Source organism: Leptopilina heterotoma, unplaced genomic scaffold (assembly GCF_015476425.1).
Source record: "Leptopilina heterotoma isolate Lh14 unplaced genomic scaffold, ASM1547642v1 Lhet_18, whole genome shotgun sequence".
NCBI lineage: Eukaryota > Metazoa > Arthropoda > Insecta > Hymenoptera > Figitidae > Leptopilina > Leptopilina heterotoma.
Window position 1 is genome coordinate 2,517,511 of NW_025110896.1, and position 18,898 is coordinate 2,536,408.

The 18,898-nt window shown below is 23.4% G+C and overlaps 1 protein-coding gene across 3 annotated transcripts in view; it reads right to left on the reverse strand.

Annotated features, from left to right (window-relative positions):
- LOC122499927 (metabotropic glutamate receptor 2-like) overlaps positions 1 to 18,898 on the reverse strand; it is a 214,009-nt gene that overhangs the window by 14,096 nt on the left and 181,015 nt on the right. For all 3 annotated transcript variants that reach the window (XM_043608519.1, XM_043608520.1, XM_043608521.1), the window contains exons 4-6: positions 5,102 to 5,272; positions 2,360 to 2,504; positions 1,136 to 1,387 (exon numbers count right to left, since the gene is read on the reverse strand). In XM_043608519.1, coding sequence (XP_043464454.1) covers positions 1,136 to 1,387; positions 2,360 to 2,504; positions 5,102 to 5,272 — 568 coding nt within the window. The remainder of the gene's footprint in view (positions 1 to 1,135; positions 1,388 to 2,359; positions 2,505 to 5,101; positions 5,273 to 18,898) is intronic.

Below are 18,898 nucleotides of genomic sequence, written 5' to 3' on the forward strand. Positions count from 1 at the left end.
AAAATAATTATCTTCATGAATAATAATATTTTTTTCCGAAATTCAATTATTTTTTTAAATAATAACAAAACTTGTCGCAGAATTTTAAATATTTTTTATACAATTTTAAATATAATGATAGAAAATTGCATTTATTCTTAAAGTTTTTTTTAAAATTCACCGAAAGAAATCAATTATTTTAAAAAATTTTGATGAACTGCTTTATAATTTTGAAAAATTATAATAAAATTGGTCGTAGAATAAGATTATTTTTGTAAAGTATAACATTCTTCATAGAAATAAAATCATTGTCAAAAATGTTTGTAAGAATCTTCGAAAGAATTCAATTATTTTCGTAAAAATTAAAATTCTTCAAAGCAATTCATTTTCTAATAAAAATTTATTAAAAAAATTAATTTCAGGTAAGATTGTAGATAATAATTGAATATTAGAAGAGTTATTGTTTGAATTTTTAGAAATAATTGAATTTTGAAAAGGGTTCAAATTAAAATGTTTGAAAATTTGAATTTATAGCTACAATATTCTTATGATATAAAATAATGATTTTATCACTCTATCATCTTAAATTTATTATAAAACATGAGGAAACCGATTACTCCGAGTCGAAGACTCGGAGTGGTCGATTTCTTCAAGTTTTATAATAATATTCTCATAAGTTATTGAATTTGAGAATCTTAATTCCTATAGAAAAATAATAATGATTCAATATTTATTTAAAAAAGAAGTTATTGATGTTTTTCAGTATCAGGGAAAAAGTGAACATTTTGTCTGGAAATCATCAGGGAAAAACAAAATTACAGTTTTGTGGGAACCCTGTATCCGTTTTCGTTATTTTTCTACACTACAATTATTACAATTTTACAATTAGTATTTAGTAATTTTAGAGTTTCTATTATTGGTGTTACTATTCATTTAAGATTTAAATTTCCAAGAATTATTTATTCGTTTGAATATTTAATTTTGAGTTTTATTTATGTTCTTCGAAGGAGAAATGTTCGTCATCTTTAAAGGAGTTGGAAATGTTTGTGGTATAAATTGTTTGCTGTTTAAAATAAATAATTATAATTGTGTTATAAAAATAGTTTATGGATTTTTGTGTGTGAATGTATAAAATATAACATTTTTCTTGACTTACCAACAAACCATGGATTTCTCTTGTTGTTTTCAACAGTCAAGTTTAGAAAGTATTCTTCAAAACCTTGAACGGGGTTTGCTTGGGGCTGTACTGATAGTGTACCTTCAACTTCGGCTTCATTTCCATTGCTTACGAGCCCTCGAGCGCTCCACCCGTCACTCCCAATCCAAGAAAATGCTCCAGTGGCATTACAACGTCTCACTGCTCTCATTACCCCAGCAACTTCTTGGTCTGAGCCAAAAATTATACAACCTAAAAATATTATCATTTCCATTAGTTGAGACTTTACTTTTACCTCTCTTGTATTTTATTATTCAGTTGCTTGAATAATTAGCAAACATGTGGTATTGTGTATTTTCGTTTCTGTATTTTAGTTTCGTATCTAGTCAAAATTATGTTCGCATGATTCTACATTGTTTAGAGAATGTTGGTTAATATACGAGTTTTAATTTTCATGAGAGCTCAAAATCAACATTCATCAACTTTCGTTTATGTATTATTGTACTGGTCATTATTATTCCTCGAGTATTTTCACTAAAACTTTGGAATTAATATTTATACAAATAATATTCGAGTGGAGAGTGCATTGATGAAAGATTTAAATCATTTCAATGGAAGTTTTGGACAATGAGAAAGAAATCGTGAATTTTCGTTTTCGACAAGTTCGACTATTTTTGAAACTTTATTGTAGAATATTCTTTAAATATATTTGGAGGTATTTGAAAAGAATTTCATCTTAAGATTTCTCGATTTTATATTTATTTCGTTTTCATCTTTTTTTTATTAAAAGATAACGTATAGTTTGTTGGAAAAAAAAATGAAGAAGAGTTTGAATTTGTCAAGTTTCACCCGCAATTCTTTTTTTTTGTATCTTAACATATAACTCAAGGATTCCTCTTTTTCCCGTTTTCGAGTTTTAAAGTATGCCGTAATACTCACTGAAAAAGTGAACTTTGAAAAAATTGCCAAAGTTTTCCTACTTGGCGAAGACAGGTGGATCAAAGCGACAAGATAAATGCCTTCTTCTTCGATGATAAGTCGAGAAGAAAAATGAATCACATAGTTAAGATGAAAAATTATTTTACCCTAAGATTTCATAATGATGAATGAAAATTCATTATTATTGAAACATATTTCCAATTACTATTTTACATTAAAATTGATTCAAGGTTCTTCGCAGGGATTTATGTATTATGGAATTTATGAAAGCTTTCAAAAACTTACCTCTTGCTCGTGGTTTAGTTAATAATTTTTGTACAATGTTGTCATAAGCTGTTTCCTCTGCTACTCCTGAATCTTTCACTAGTTTTTCTTTAACAGCAATGCAAATTTGATATTTCGCCAACAGATCTTCTAGTTCCTCGAAAGCCTTTAAAGGAAACAAAGTAGAACATTAAGAGGGATGTGTGTACAGAGGAATATTAAATTTTTCTTTTTTTTTTTTTTTGAAAAACAAAAATAAAAAAGGCTTTTCCCATTAGGAGGTATTGTTCTTTAAACACATGCGTACTGAATCATGTATAATGTAAGAGGAAGTGTATATACATTCAACTTTATCTTTGTTATGATTTATTTATCAGCGAAATTTTCAGCGTTTTTTTCTAAATAATGCAACAAAAAAAAGGGGAAACTGTTATAGGTATGCATAATTCAAAATTTTTTATTTTTATTTCATTTGGCAAACAGAATATTTTCCTTTCTGTTGGTGCTTTTTGTTTTTAAAATAGTTGACGAAATAGAATTTTCTACTTTGTTTAAATCCTCTGGATAGAGATGGAAATGAAGACTACTAGAGTATTCTTTTTGACAATGGAATTTAAAGAAAATAATTCAATATTTTTTTTTTTTTAATTAATTATTATTTTCTTCTAAGAAAACAATGTGTTAGCAAAAATAATTTTTCAATTACTTTTCGACTTAAATTTTAAATAGCAGAAATCTTTTTTTGTAAACAATATTGTTCACAAAATCATTCTTCTCTTTGGGAAAAAAAATCATAACATATTCTCGTTTCTTAATATTTTTGTAGGAAATTCTCAATTTTCATAAGGAAATAATTTGCATCATTTATATTTCTTAATTAAAATTGCTGTAATAAAATTAAAAGTTTTTTAAAAATAAATGAAAAAAAATTTTTTGTAAATTCTATTTGTCAATTAGAAATTTTAATTAAGAATGAAATTAAAACTTTTAAAATTCTTAGAAAATAAAGGAAAAAATTTTTATCAAAAAAATGTTCTGTTACATTTATTTACAAATTTCTTTCAAATTTTTCGAAAACATCAATAACTTTCTTTTTTAAATAAATATTTAATTATAATTATTTTTCTATAGGAATTAAGATTTTTAAAATATGCAAATTCAAACCTTTTTGAAATTAAACAACTTATAAAAAATTGTTATAAAACATGAAGAAATCGATCACTCCGAGTCTTCGACTCGGAGCAATCGATGTCTTCATGTTTTATAATAATGAAAGATGGCCGAGTGATAAAATCATTATTTTATATTATAAGACTTTATAAAACAAATTTTTTAAATTATTTTTTATGAAAATGATTGAATTCGTTAAAAAAATTTTATTTATTTATGAAAATAATTGAATTCCTGTGAAAATTTCATTATTTATGAAAATAATTACATGCTTGCGTACAATTTTATTAAAATTTTTGCAAATAATTGAATTTCAGAGAAGAATTATATTATTTATAAAGATAATTGAAATTTTCAACAGATTTTTAAAAAAATTTTAAAAGTAATTGAATTTTGCAGAAGAATTTCGATATTTATAAAGATAAATCACCACGATTATTATAGTTAATTGAAATTTTGAGGAGAATTAAAAAAAATTTTTTGAAAATAATTGAATTTCTGCGAAGAATTTTCTTACTTTTGAAGATAATTGAATTTTGCAAAGAATTTTATCAGAACTTTTGAAAATAATTAAATTTATAGGATGAATTTTATTATTTATGACGATAATTAAAATTTTGACGAGAAATTTAAAACAATTTTTGAAAATAATTGAATTTCTAGGATGAATTTTATTAGGTATATATAATAAGATAATTGAAATTTTGACAAGAATATTATTAAAATTTTTAAAAATCATTGAATTTTGCAGAAGAATTTTGATATTTTGATGAGAATTTAAAAAAAAAATTTTGGAAATTTTATCAGAACTTTTGAAAATACTTAAATTTACAGGATGAATTTTATTATTTATGACGATAATTAAAATTTTGACGAGAAATTTAAAACAATTTTTGAAAATAATTGAATTTCTGCGAAGAATTTTATTAAAATTTTTTAAAATAATTGAATTTCGGTGAAGAATTTTATTATTTTTAAATATAATTGACATTTTAAAGAGAATTTTTTAAAAAATGTTAAAAACATCTAATTAGAATTTTATTAAAATTGTATTCTTGATTGTTTGAAATTGAAGTATGTGTTGTCGAGAAATGTGATTTTTTTTACAATTTTTACAATTTCGGGTGTCTTTTTTGTCGTTTTTTCTAAAATTTCATGCGACTTTTTCGGAAATTTTATGCGATTTTTCATGACTTCTGTTGTGAATTTATGCGACTAAAGCTACTTTTTTTGAGTCTTAAAGACGATTCGAGCCCTGTATTTATAATTTATTTATTTACTACGTGACTAAAAATTATTGTAATAAAATTTTAATTGGAAGAAGAAATAAATTTTGTTCGTTTGTTTAAATCTCCAGAACTTTATGAACATAGAAAAAATTTTTGTCCATTGAAATTAAAAAATTAAAATACCATTGAGTTCTTTTTAATTTAATGAGATTTTAATCTTTTTAATTAATTAATTATTTAATTTTTAATTAATTTTTGGGTAAAAATTTAATTGTGATGATAAAAATTGCTTACTGAAAATCCTAATAATTAATATAAATATTGTTTGCTCGCTTATTAGTAAAATTAATGAGTTGTTTGCTACCTTAATTCCGTAGTTGCTCTCTTCGTAAATAATAGATACATAACTCCAATTCATTTTTCTCACGATATCCACCATGGCTTTCACTTGATAATGATCACTTGGTATTGTCCTTGTAAAATATTCAAAACGCTGTTTATTTGATAGTTCAGGACTGGTTGAGAAAAAGGACACCTGAAACATACATGAAAGAAAAAAAGTGTTAAAAAAAGGAAAAAAAAATAAATTTGAAATGTCTCAAAAGTTTTATACTTGAGATTTCTTTACTTTGGCAGGAAACCGTTGGCAATGTGCCTTGATTCCCTCGTGAGATCGCATATAAAGAAATACTTTTCAGAATACTAAGAGTGCAAAAGGAAGGGTTTTTTTTGTAACATCACGTGCCAAAGTTTAAAATTAGATTTTCTATTTATTTTTATTTAATTTTTGTTTTTACTCAAGCATTAGAGAATTTTGAAAAGCTTGCGAATTTTACAGTTCATTAATTTAGTGTTTTTTAAGAACTCAGAGTTGTATGAATTTGAATCGAGAGGGTGGTTAAAATATGCTTCTTTAGTTTAGAGAGAATAGTGAGGTATAGAGAATCTTTTATTAAAGGATTAAGATAGTTTTGTTATCAGTTGTGAAATTTCTAAGTTAGCTATTCTTGATGTTTGGAACAGTTTTCTCAAAAAATAAGATATAATTAATGTTCTTTAATATCGAATCGGATGAAAATAATTTTAGTTAGTTTAAATGTTTAAAAAAATACTAGATTTATGTCTATGAAATATTTGCAGTTGTTTCTTTATAGAAATAGTCAAATTTGAAATTAACTTAATTAAATTATAATCGCGAGGTTAAAATAAAATGATAACATTCTGGCATTTGGTTTTTTAAAAAATAATTATTCCTACATTTTAAAATTTAAATGATTTCCACTTCAGGGAATTTATGAAAAAATTATTTAATAAATGAATATAAATAATTATAAAAAGTGAATTATGAAGTTAATGTATATATTTAGTTTAACAGAAATTTAAATGTTTGATATACGTTTAATTAAATTCATTGAAAATGCAAAAATATTATATTTAAAAAATTCGAATAAACTTTATTTAATTTAATCCTCTCTTAAAATATTTATATTTTCTTATTAATTTCAATTAATAAATAATTTCAATAAATAAAATAATTTCAATCAATAAACGTTAACAATTACTTTGGATAAATAATGTAAAATCATATTTTTTTAGATCACAAAAATTTAGATTTAAAAGAGTATCAATTTATTTTATTACATCACCTATTTTTTTCACGTAAATTACCTCATTTTAAAAGTTATTTAATCTTTTACAAAAAGTTAAGTTTTTACACTTCGCCGCCTTGGTTAGAGATAGATCTCCATCTAATTACAAAGATTCTTAATGCTAAAAAGTTAAGTCATTTTTCAATTAAAAAACTGAAGAGGTAATTTCAGTTTTATGTTTTTAAACCCCTGTGATATATTTGCATCTTCTATGTTTTTACGTCTTGAATGTAAAATTTAACGAATTGCAGGTATTCTTTTGCACAGTAACGAGATGCTTTACAATTAGGAAGCAATCTGGCCTTGGTAATTCGATTTCTTTTCCCACTTGGGAACCAACTAACGTAATTATTTCGTCCCTGAGTTTCTTTGTCATTGAAAAAAGGAGAAAATAGGTGGTGTGTATTCAATGTTTATATGCAAAAAGTTTATAACTTGTTAAAAATTTTTAATTAATTATATAAGAATTTAATGTATGAAAATAAAAAAAAAAATTTAGATTGTAGTTTAAGGATGTTTGTTTTCAAACGTATAAATGTAATTTAATGGTATTATAGATAATGTAGGTTATACTTTAAATTGAAAATGGGATTTTGTAATAATTAAGTTAAAAGTAACTGAGAAGCTTTTTTTTGAAATATAAAATGCATTTACTTTATATAGAGAAAAATTTTATTTAAAATAATTGTTTAAACATGATGAGGAAACATGTTATATTTTATAAAGGGTAAAACTAGTTTATGTAGTGAAAAATAAGTTTTGTGTGTTATCGTGTGTCTCGAAGCACTGGTGTTTCGCTTTATCTTTCGCTTTTTCACCTAATGTCATTCTACCTCAGGCAACAGATATATTTATCATGGTTTGTCAGACTTTGTTGCCCCATTTTTTTCGCATTCTGAAACATGAACCAATGTCAAAAATTATTTCTAAAAACTGAGTTTTCTCCATCTGTCTTCTGTTCCTAAGTTTCGTTAATTCTCTTCTTCTTCCTAGTTAATTTTTTTGTATTTTTCTCAATTATTTTGTTCCTAAAAGAAACGCTAAAATAAAGGACGCTATTTTTGTTAGTAGATTTCGTTTGTATTTTATTTAAAAAATATTTTTTTGTTGAAATAAAATAAAGTTGATTTCGTATTTGAAGCAAATTCAACTTAAATAATTAAAAATTATTTGATATATAACTACATTTATTTAAAAATACTGAAAAGAGCGTTTATATTTAAATTAAATTTATTAAATAATAACTTTTCTCGCATTTGTAGAAAGCCTCGGGCTATATAATTTATATACTAATAAATAAAAATATTACACTTCGCTTGATTTGATTTTAAAAGTAATTTTTAATTAAATTTATAGCAAAATATCGATTTAGGATGTATGGAAAAATATTTTTAAAAATATTGGAAATATTTATTAATATATTTATTTATACACCGTGAAAATAATTAATATGTAAGGATATTTTGATAATATTATATGAGCGGGCTGGCAAAATAATTAATGTTTGTTAAAATATTTAATAACATGTGAAAATATTTAATACTCTGTGATGACTTGGGAAAATATTTAATAATGTCATATGAAAATGATTGTTGAAAGGAGGTGATTGAAGAGAATTGATATTATGTGGAGAATTTATTATCTAAATATAGAAGCATGTGACAAACCTCATAGATTGGCAATTTTGAAGCTGCCTTCACAATTGAAGGCAACCGTCAGTGTTCCGCAAATACCGCTAAATTGGAGTCAGTATCGATAAACCGAAATTAGCAGAGCTACATAAACGAACACGTGCGTGGCGACAAACAATTTCCATGATCATTTAGTTTTATAGCCCAAATATAATTACATACATGTAAACTTGTTGGTTGTTGAAATTTCATTGCTTGGTAATTAACAATTTACCTGATACATGAAAATTTATTTATTTTTTTTTGATAAATTTCGAATTGAATTTGACCTTAAAATAAGATCAATCTTAATTTAATTTGCAATTTGTAATATTTTTGTATATAAATTGAAATGATTTTTTATTTTTGAATTCATCGAAAATTCTTTATTTTCTTCAAAATATTTCAAATGTGATTAAAAGTATTTGCGAAATATTTCTCACTGATTGGAGTCAATCTTGGATATCAGAATAATTCATAAGCATTCCACAATATAATTATAGCTTAGGAACATTATTGAAATGTTCCTGATAGTTATTCGAAAATTTCATTACAATATTCCTTAAATGTACAAATAGAATTTCTTGTGTCGAAAGTTTATTTTGACAATTTTAATTATTAGGGTATGGCAAAATAACTAAAATTTTTAGAAACTTATACAATTAGCATGATTGGGACAGAGCCTGGAAATAATGGAAAAGTATGAATTGTGAATTAAATTAATTTTAATGACTCAGATAATTATTGGAATTGTTCTAGCAATAATTTAGGACCAGTATATAATTTTTGTTCTAACAATTGTTAGTAAGCAGAAGATAAAGTTCGCTAAAAAAAAAAATTTTTCATCTTCTGCTGATTATCGGCTGTGGTTACTTTTTATCAATTGTGAATTAAATTAATTTTGAAAACTCAGATAATTATTGGAATTGTTCTAGTAATAAATTAGGACCAGTAAAAATTTTTTTGAATAACAATTATTAAGTTAGCTCAAAAAATAATTTTTCATCTTCTGCTGATTATCGGCTGTGGTTACTTTTTATTAATTTTGAATTGAATTAATTTTTATGACTTAGATAATAATTGGAATTGTTCTGGCAATAGTTTAGGACCAGTAAAAAAGTTTTTGACTAACAATTGTTAGTAAACAGAAGATGAAGTTTTCTCAAAAAATAATTTTTCAGCTTCTGCTGATTATCGGCTGTGGTTACTTTTATGAATATTGTGAATTACATTAATTTTGATGACTCAGATAATTATTGGAATTGTTCTAGCAATAGTTTGAGACCAGTAAAAAATTCGTATACTAACAATTGTTTGTAAACAGAAGATAAAGTTCGCTCAAAAAATGATTTTTCATCTTCTGCTGATTATCGGCTGTGGTTACTTTATATCAATTGTGAATTAAATTAATTTTGATGACTCAGATAATTATTGGAATTGTTCTAGCAATAGTTTAAGACCAGTAAAAAATTTGTGTACTAACAATTGTTAGTAAACAGAAGATAAAGTTCGCTTAAAAAATAATTTTCCATCTTCTGCTGATTATCGGTTGTGGATAATTTCATTAATTGTGAATTAAATTTATTTCGATGACCCAGATATTAATTTTTGGTTTGGTATTATTCTTATTAAGTTTTTGGTATTTGAAAGTTCAAAAAAAATTTTATAGCTGAAGATGTGTTATTGGGCCAGAAATTTTTTTAATTTTTGACTGTAATTTCATAAGTATTGACCTAGAAAATCCTGGAAAAAGCCTGGAATTTTATATTTATCATTTTGTGGCAACCATGATTAGTTAAATTTGACTACTTTTCTATTTATTTATTTCCTAACAATTAGTTATGTTTTTACTAGTAATTATTTACTTTTTGCCAATTGATAAAGCAAAAAATCAGTCAAGATTTTACAAACAATTAGTTATTTTCAACCAATTATATTTATAATTTTTCTTCGAAACATAAAAACTAAAAAAAAAATTAACTTTATTTAAAATTAAATATATTATAATTAAAAGTTTTAATTAAAATTTTATTTTTTGCGGACATTTATATTTGTTATTTATTTTGAATATGACGTTGTTTTAAAATATTGAGGGCTCTTGAAGTCTACCCAAAGAGATTACTGACGATATAAATGACCCGTAAAACTTTTGCTTTAAAGATTACTGACAATCCTCGGGGGATTTGAATTCCATGATTTGAGTTTTAAGCATTCAACGTTTTTTCAAATTATTCACGTAAAAAATCTTTCTGTTTGCAACTACTTTTTTCTTCTTTTATTAAAAGTACATATTATTTTATGAAACATTGAATGAGGAAATATTTATTTTAATCAGAAAAGGAAGTTTTAGTTTAAATTAAAAAAATTTCCAGTTAAGTAGTTTGTAAAATTGATTTTCTCGACAATTTTTATTTACAATGCTTTGCAGTTGGTTTTTCTGCTCGGTTTTCAGTGTAGTGAATTTGAAATAATTATTTGTTTAAAAAATTATTAACTCGTACTGAATTTAAATTATTAGTTAAATCAAATGCTGTTGAAATTTTGATATTCAAACTTTTCATTTTATTTTCGTTTAAGTTAATAGATTTTTTTAATTATATTATTTATTTCATTATTGATTTATATTTTTGTATAATTAATAATGTAAACCTTGATAATAATTAATAATTAACCTTGATCTTATTATATTTAACTATTTATTTACTATTTTAATGATCTTTTTTGGAGAAATTAAAATTTTTATTGAATTAAAAAACAGTGAAATAACATTTTTAAATAAATTTAAATTTCTAATTTTAAATTTTAATTTCTATAATTATAAATATTATAATTACAATCGCATCTCTAATTTGAAAATATTTTTTGTAAGGTAACTTTGAAGTTTGATACTTTATATTTTATATTTGATATATATATATATCGACATTTATATATAAAATATATAATTATATTTAAAATTTTTTGCAAATTACCGACTTTTAGTTGTCAGAGAAAAAGAGAGTTGAATATGTATAGGATTTATAAAAATATAAAAAAGAAAATAAAATGGATGGAGAATGGTGAAAAAAGTGAAGAATAATAGATTTATATAGAGATTTGTGAATGAAGAGGCTGATGAGGGTTTCGTTTAGTGATTGGACATGATCGTCCGTATGTATAGAGTAGGAATTTGGCAGGCAGAAGCCAATAGCAGATGGTTCTGAAGTTATGTGTGATCGGTCGTGTTTGAATTATTAAATCCTTGTTTACCGAAATCGCTTCGAGACGCTTTTGGTACATTAAAGGCAAATCGATTAACTCCGTTAAATGCCATAATTGGAATTAACTCGCCACGCTGTGCTGTTGTGTTTATCATTTATGAACGATAACTATGCATCGTAATGAAAATAATAATCGATTAAATCTATTCGATTCATTGACTATTAGTGCGTATTTATTTGCACTTATCTTAAATGCTCTAAACACAAAAAATAAAAAGAGAAAAGTCACGATTCTGCATAAATGTCATAAAAAAAATTGTGTTTGAGTTTAATCGTGTGCTCGGGGTTCGATTCCTAATACTAGGATTCGAATGTAGTCTTAGCAAATGATTTAGTAATAATTTTACTAGTAACTAGTACGTACTACTATTATTTAGTTACTATTGGTTATTGTTAATTTTTAAATTCAGTTGAGGAACTATTGCATTATTCAGAATTGTTGAAAAGTAGTCAAATCTGCTAAGAATTTTTTTTTAAGGTTATTTTGTTTGTTGATCTTCAGATTTTTTCTAATAATTATTACGATTGCAATGTATTTATAAATAGAGATTATGAAAAAAATAAGAAAGTTATTGCTTAGTTGTTAGTTAAACAAAAAAAATAGTTTTCGTACTTTAGAGATTGACCCAAAAGCTCTCTTCTCTATATTCACCGATAGTGAATGCTTATTATCAGAAGCAGGGCTCCACTTGGATTATGTAATATTCATTCAACTTAGTGAGCTCATTGTTTCAGTGGATTTACCACATAGAGAGATGCATTGTCCAAATATATATATACGTTTTGCATCGGTAGCTACATTACTGAATGATCAAATATCTACTCGACATACTCACTTTCGATATACTAATTATAATTATTTATCACAGTAGAATTGAATAAATTCCTCTTGAAATTCTAATTTGTCATTTTATTTTTCTCTCTTATAGTATGGACTAATGATATTCTTTCTATATTTTTTCGTTGAATATTAATTAGTGTCTTCATAATGATTGGTGCTCTAATTGGTGCATTATATTTGGCGGTTAATTTTATCATAATCATAAGATTTTATCTTTGACGGTAATTTTGAAATATGTGCTTGAACCACCGTCAAAATATAATAATATGGAGAATATCGAATTTAATTAATGGAAAGTACTCTCGTGAGAAAAATAATTCAACATACTTGAGTGGTTTTAGAAAAGGTCAATTAATTTTATGTAAGTTTTAAGTGCAAATAATTAATATTGTTGAATCTTATTTTGAATCCAGAAAATACAATATTATTAATAAATAAGCGTGAGAACTTCTACATTAATAATGCATGTATTATAATTTAGAGTTTCGTGCTTGAAATGTAATTATAATCAATTAAATAAAGTTGAAATTAAAGAAAAAATGGAATAATTAGGTTAATACAAATTAAATACCAATTTAATGTATAACATAACTTTGTGTTTCATAAATACAAATGGAAATTAATTTTTAATTACTATTTAATTAAATTACTTATTTTGCATTAAAATAATTTTCAACTCATTGAATTATTCAGAACTTAAAAGTAATAATCTGATTAAAATTTAATTTTAGGTCGAGACTTTTAAACTTGTTAAATATAATTTAATATTTATAACAGGCTCTTAGAGAATATTTTTAAGGTACTTTTTTCCTTTTCAATTAGAGGGTTTTTAAAAAATTAATACAATTGAATTTTCTTTCCGATATTTTCAATTTTTAGTTTGAATATATAGAAAAAAGTTGCTTTAATTAATATATATTTTTAATGTGAAAAAATTAGGTAATCCTTTTCTTTTAATAAGCAAAAAAAAAATAAGATTTATTCTTTTTATTGGCTATAAAAAATTACACGGAACTATTTCTCTCAATTGTACATAAAGTTAACAAGATCTTATTAAAAATTTAAGGAGCTATTCGCTGACACTAAAAAACCAATATTATATGACATTTTTCAAGTGATGAGATATCTTTGAAACATAACGAGAAGTCATTGAAATTCCTCTCGAATCGCCAAAGCATTCGGCTACTGAATTTTCAGGATAATCTGATAGTTGGAAACGATCTTGGGAGTCCATCGAGAGGGTTGTATAAAAACCACCTCACTTGCCCTTAGCGAAGTCCATTACGTTTCGTTCTACTCCCCAGAGATACTTTAACCAAGAAAGTAAAGTAAAAAAAAAATGATGATGATGAAAAAAAAGCAAATCAAACTGAAGTTCAACTGTTGAAAATAAAATTCGTATCATCTTTTGATTATATAAAGAATTCTCGTTTTATTGATAAAGTTCGTTCTTCACGATGATGAGAAACAATTACCTTTAATGACTGTTTGAAACTTAAAAAGAAGATTTTAGAAAAAAATTGTTTTCTTTTAGAGAGAGAAAAGATGAATTAGGATAAGTGTATCAATTACTGGGAAAAATTTTATAAATAGTTAAATTCTTTGCAGAAATTCAATTAGTATCAATACATTTTAATAAAATTGAATTCATCAAATTTTCAATTATAATTATAAACAGACAAGATTATTTTAAAAAATTAAAAAAATTCTTTGTTTAATACAATTATTTTTTAAATTTTTAATTAAAATTATTATAAAAACATTATTTTCAAAAATTTAAAGAAACTCATCAAATATAATATTACTACTAATTTATTAGTTAAATTTATAATACTTTAAATATTATAAACACTCAAACACTTTGAAATAGTTAAAACTTCTTAAATTATAAATAATAATAATAATAATAATAATAATAATACTTTTCTTAAAGTTCCAGTAATTGGTACACTCGCAGTAATTACTCCAGATGTTTAAGAAAATGTAAGTTTTTGGATAGTTTTTATTTTTGTGGTAGCAGTTTTTCCTTTTTTCTTTGTTAATTTTCCCAAAGTTTTAAAAGTTCAAATGAACGAATATTTTTTTTATTTTTTTTCAGAATTTACGAGAATAAAAAATAAAACAAATTTAATAATTATAAAATTTTTTTGAAGGCTTTTGTTAGCCCTAGGAACTTACTCTTTTCTTAATAAATAAATAAAAACTAAATTAAATTTTTTAACTTAACAAAAATTTAGTTTGAAACTTCAAATTTTATTTTGAAACGAATATTTTTTTTATTTAAATATTTTCAGTAATTAATAGAATAAAATTAGGAATAAAAGAAGTTCACAATTTCAGGAAAGAAATTAATTTTTTAAATTAAGAAAAAAATAGATTCAGTAATTAATAGAATAAAATTAGAAATAGAAGAAGTCCACAATTTCAGGAAAGAAATTAATTTTTTAAATTAAGAAAAAAATAGATTCAGTAATTAATAGAATAAAATTAGAAATAGAAGAAGTCCACAATTTCAGGAAAGAAATTAATTTTTTAAATTAAGAAAAAAATAGAGTCATAAAAAATTAAAAATTTAATGAAATTATAAAAAAAATAATTCATTTGAACGTTCGAATCTTTATAGAGACATTTGTTATTTCCTTTTTTTGCGATTTAAAGCGCATCTTTTGAAAAAAAAGTATATTTTGTATTGAGTGTAAATCTGGATTCCCTTTTACACACCACAGATATAGTTGTCAAATGCACGTTTCACTTGCAGGCAATTTATGAAAGTCGCAAGAATTTCTGCTAAATTTCAGGAGAAACTTCGTCAGCCGTGGGAATTCGGTCTAGGCACTTGAGAAAAAACAACCTAATTCCTTCTTGCTCTCATCAATCAAGAGCAGTGAAAGAGTTCGCTTCAACAAATCAACTCCCACATCAATTCGCCCTATTTCCACCTCGAAAAACTTGTTAATCTTGATAATAATTCTGCAATTAGTGTATTTACGAATTATTTATTTATCCTGAAAACTATAATGAAATACTTTGTGCGCTAGAAAGCGATAATTTTTATTGTTTAACAATTGATCAATTGTTTATTAATAATTAATCACTAATTGTTAATTAGAAATTTCCAAATTAATATTTCTTATTAATTAATTAATAATTAAATTATATTAATATTTATTGATAATTAATATTAGTTTTAGGGATTTTTTTTATTAATTTTTTTCCAAAGAGAATTAATTTTAATTGATTATTAATAACTTATTAATGTTATATTAATTAATATAATTAATATTAATAAGTTATTAATAAATCAACTAAAATTAATTTGTTTAATTTTCCGCAGATACAAAAAAAATTTGTTCCTCGAGAGCATTTTTTTTTAAACGAAGTAACGTAAAAAATATTTAATTATTCGAAACGTGAGAAATATTCAGGTATTTTTACAATTAATAAAAAATCAAGAGGCGCGAGTTTTAATAGAGTTTACAGAGTTTGAGAATTTTTAAAGGTTCTTAACTCATAAAAAAGCAGCAGGTCATGCAATATATATGTACATGCACATTTCTTTTATTTCCTTCACCGTCAACCTTCTCGTTTACTTTACAGTCACTTCCTCTCAAGATTCTTCGTTTCAGCTCATGTTTTGCATAGAAATGGATAATTTCTACTGCAATGTATCCCGGGGTAGAGTAGAATTAAAGCTTTCGCGAGGCTTTTCATAGATTTATGTTTTGACACCCTACCATAAGATTATCTGAGATTTGCTTTCCAAGGAGAAATTTTAGAATTTTTATATAAAAATAATATTAATATATCAAATTGCAATCGATAAGAGAATTTTTTTTATTTAGATTTACATTTTTAAGTACTTGCTTTTAAAAAATATTTCGAATTTTTCCAATTATAAATTATTAATCATTTGTAATTGAATTATTTTTTTTACAAAATAGGGTTATTTTCAGTTTTAATATAATTAATTTACATTATGGATTTTTTAAATCTTCAATACTTTGTAAATATTTTTCATATTTATTTATAAATAAATAAATAAATAAATAAATATATATATATATATATATATTATTTGTCTGTGAATATTTCATGTTTAGGGAAATTTTGTCCCAGCATTTCTCCATTCTTTCGAATTTTTCTTGATATTGTGAATTATTCAAATCCCTGTCGACTGAATTATTTATTCAGAACTTTATCCACAAGGCAGGAATCCTTTAGAAAAATCGAATTTCTTCGATATTTTTCAAACAGACCTTTCAACGACAAATGTTCGACGTTTGAACGTATTCGATTTTTGTTTTAGGACGAGTATAGTTTATAGTCGAGTGGAAATAAGGAAAAAGGAAACTTTCAAATACAGAATAAGTCATATTTCTCAGCGAATTCTTGGAGTAATTGACAATTTTTCCATCTGTAATTTATACATTAAAAACTAATTTAACTGTTTTTATTTATTACTATTTTTTATTTTCTTCTAAAAAAAATTAGTAAATTTTTTAAAAACAATGTTTTAACAAATTAACAAATTTCTTTTAAAGTCTAATATTTCTTGGAAGTAGATTCCAATCAAATTCGTTTTAATATGTATTTTAAAAAAAAATTATATACAGTTTAGGGACATTATTCTTAAATATGTATTGATAAAAAAATAAGAAACTTGCCGCGCCCGTTATTTTAGCTAGTTGTAAAATACTTGTAAAGTAAATTGCATGATATTCAATTGCGTATTTTAAGAAAACCGATTTCAGTTCACACGGTTCGATTTATTTCATTTATGATTTAAATATTTCAAGAGGGAATGTCTATTCTCTCTGAAAATTAAATTAATAAATGCGACTTGTATTTTAAAAGGGAAAAAGGTTACATTTTAAAAATTCAGGTGAATTAATTCGATTTTATTTAATTATATACCGTAAAGAGAGTGGTGTATTTATAATAAATGTAACTTGCAGATTAATTTCTGCTTGGTGCACTCGCGGAAAAGTTTATTAGATGTATCTGCACTTTGATTATATTAATGATTCATTGAATAAATCAATGCGATTGAGTGCATTGATAGCAAGTAATAATAATAAAAAAAATGTTAACTTGTTATAATCATTAAAACAAAATTAATCGGTAATTTAAGCAACTAAACTATTAGGCTAACTAAACCGAATTCAGGGAAATCAGGGAAAAGTCAGGGATTTTTATTATAAGTTCTGGAAAAAATTAAATTTGCAGGATTCATAATTAGATTTCTTTAATTTTTTAATGTATATTTAATTAATTATTAAAACTCATGGATTTATAGAACAGTTTTAGTTAAAAACACTAAAAAAAATTTAATTTTCAAGAAGTTTGCAAAAATTCAATTATGTTCAAAATGTTTTAAAAATTCTCGTCAAAATTTCAATTATCTTTAAAAATAATAAAATTCTTCTCCAAAATTACATTATTTTCATAAATAATAAAAATTTCACAGAAATTAAACTATTTACAAATTTTTTATAAAAATTTCTTCGCAATAATTCAATTATTTTCATTAATAATAAAATTTTTTATAGAGATTCAATTATTTTCATGAATATTAAAACTCATAATAGAATTTCCAATATTTTTAATACAATTTTAACCGAATTCCTCGAAAAATGTAATTATTCTTGAAATTTGTATTGAAATTCGTCGAAAAAATTCAATTATTTAAAAATTTGTCCATAAAATTCTTCATGAGAATTAAATTTTGAGAAACATTTATTTATTCGATAATTTTTTCATTTTTGTATATAAATAATTGAATTCTCATAGAATTTTCTAATAAAAATTGTTTTAAAAATGAATTTCAGTTAAAGTTTTAGATAATAATTGAATATTAAAAGTTTTATAGCATGAATTTTTAGAAATTATTGTATTTTGAAAAAGAAAAATTCAATTTTTTAAAAAATTATTTTAAGTTTTTATTTTTTAAATATTTAAATTTAATTGAAGAATTTCTGAATAATCAAAATTCGTAAAATTAAATTTTAAATAGATTTGAAAATTCTTTAGAAACTTTTGCAAAAATTATTGAAAATAATTAATAATTTTTCAATTATTTCCTTCGAAAAATTTTAATGAAATTTTTTAAATTAATTATGTTTTTCAAAGAACTTCATATTATTTATGAAAATAATTTAATTTTTGTGGTAACGAATTTTTATTACATTTTTTTAAAATAATTTAAATCCTGTAAAGAATATTATGATTTATGAAAATCATTGAATTCTTACAACGAATTTTATTACATTTTTTTTTAAAGAATTGAATTCTTTTGAGAATGTTTATTAAAATAGTAAATTTTGAAAATATTTGAATTTCAGCGAAGAATTTCATTATTTGTGAAATGTAATTGAATTCTTGCAAAAAATGTTTGAAAATAATAATTACATTTTTCGATGAATTCATTAAAAATTGTATTAAAAATAATTTAAATCCTAGGAAAAATTTTATTATTTATGGTAATAATTGAATTGTTGCAACGAATTTACTTATATTTTTTAAAATAATTGAATTGATGTGAAAAATTATATTACTTATAAAAATAATTGAATTCTTGCTAAGGATTTTATTAAAATTTTTGTAAATAATTCAATTTTTGGAAAAATTTTATGTAAGTTTTAAATTATTATAAAACATGAAGATAGCGATAACTCTGAGTCGAAGACTCGGAGAGTGAATTAGAGTGAATCAGAATACTCTTAAGGCTTAGGGAAAAAGTAA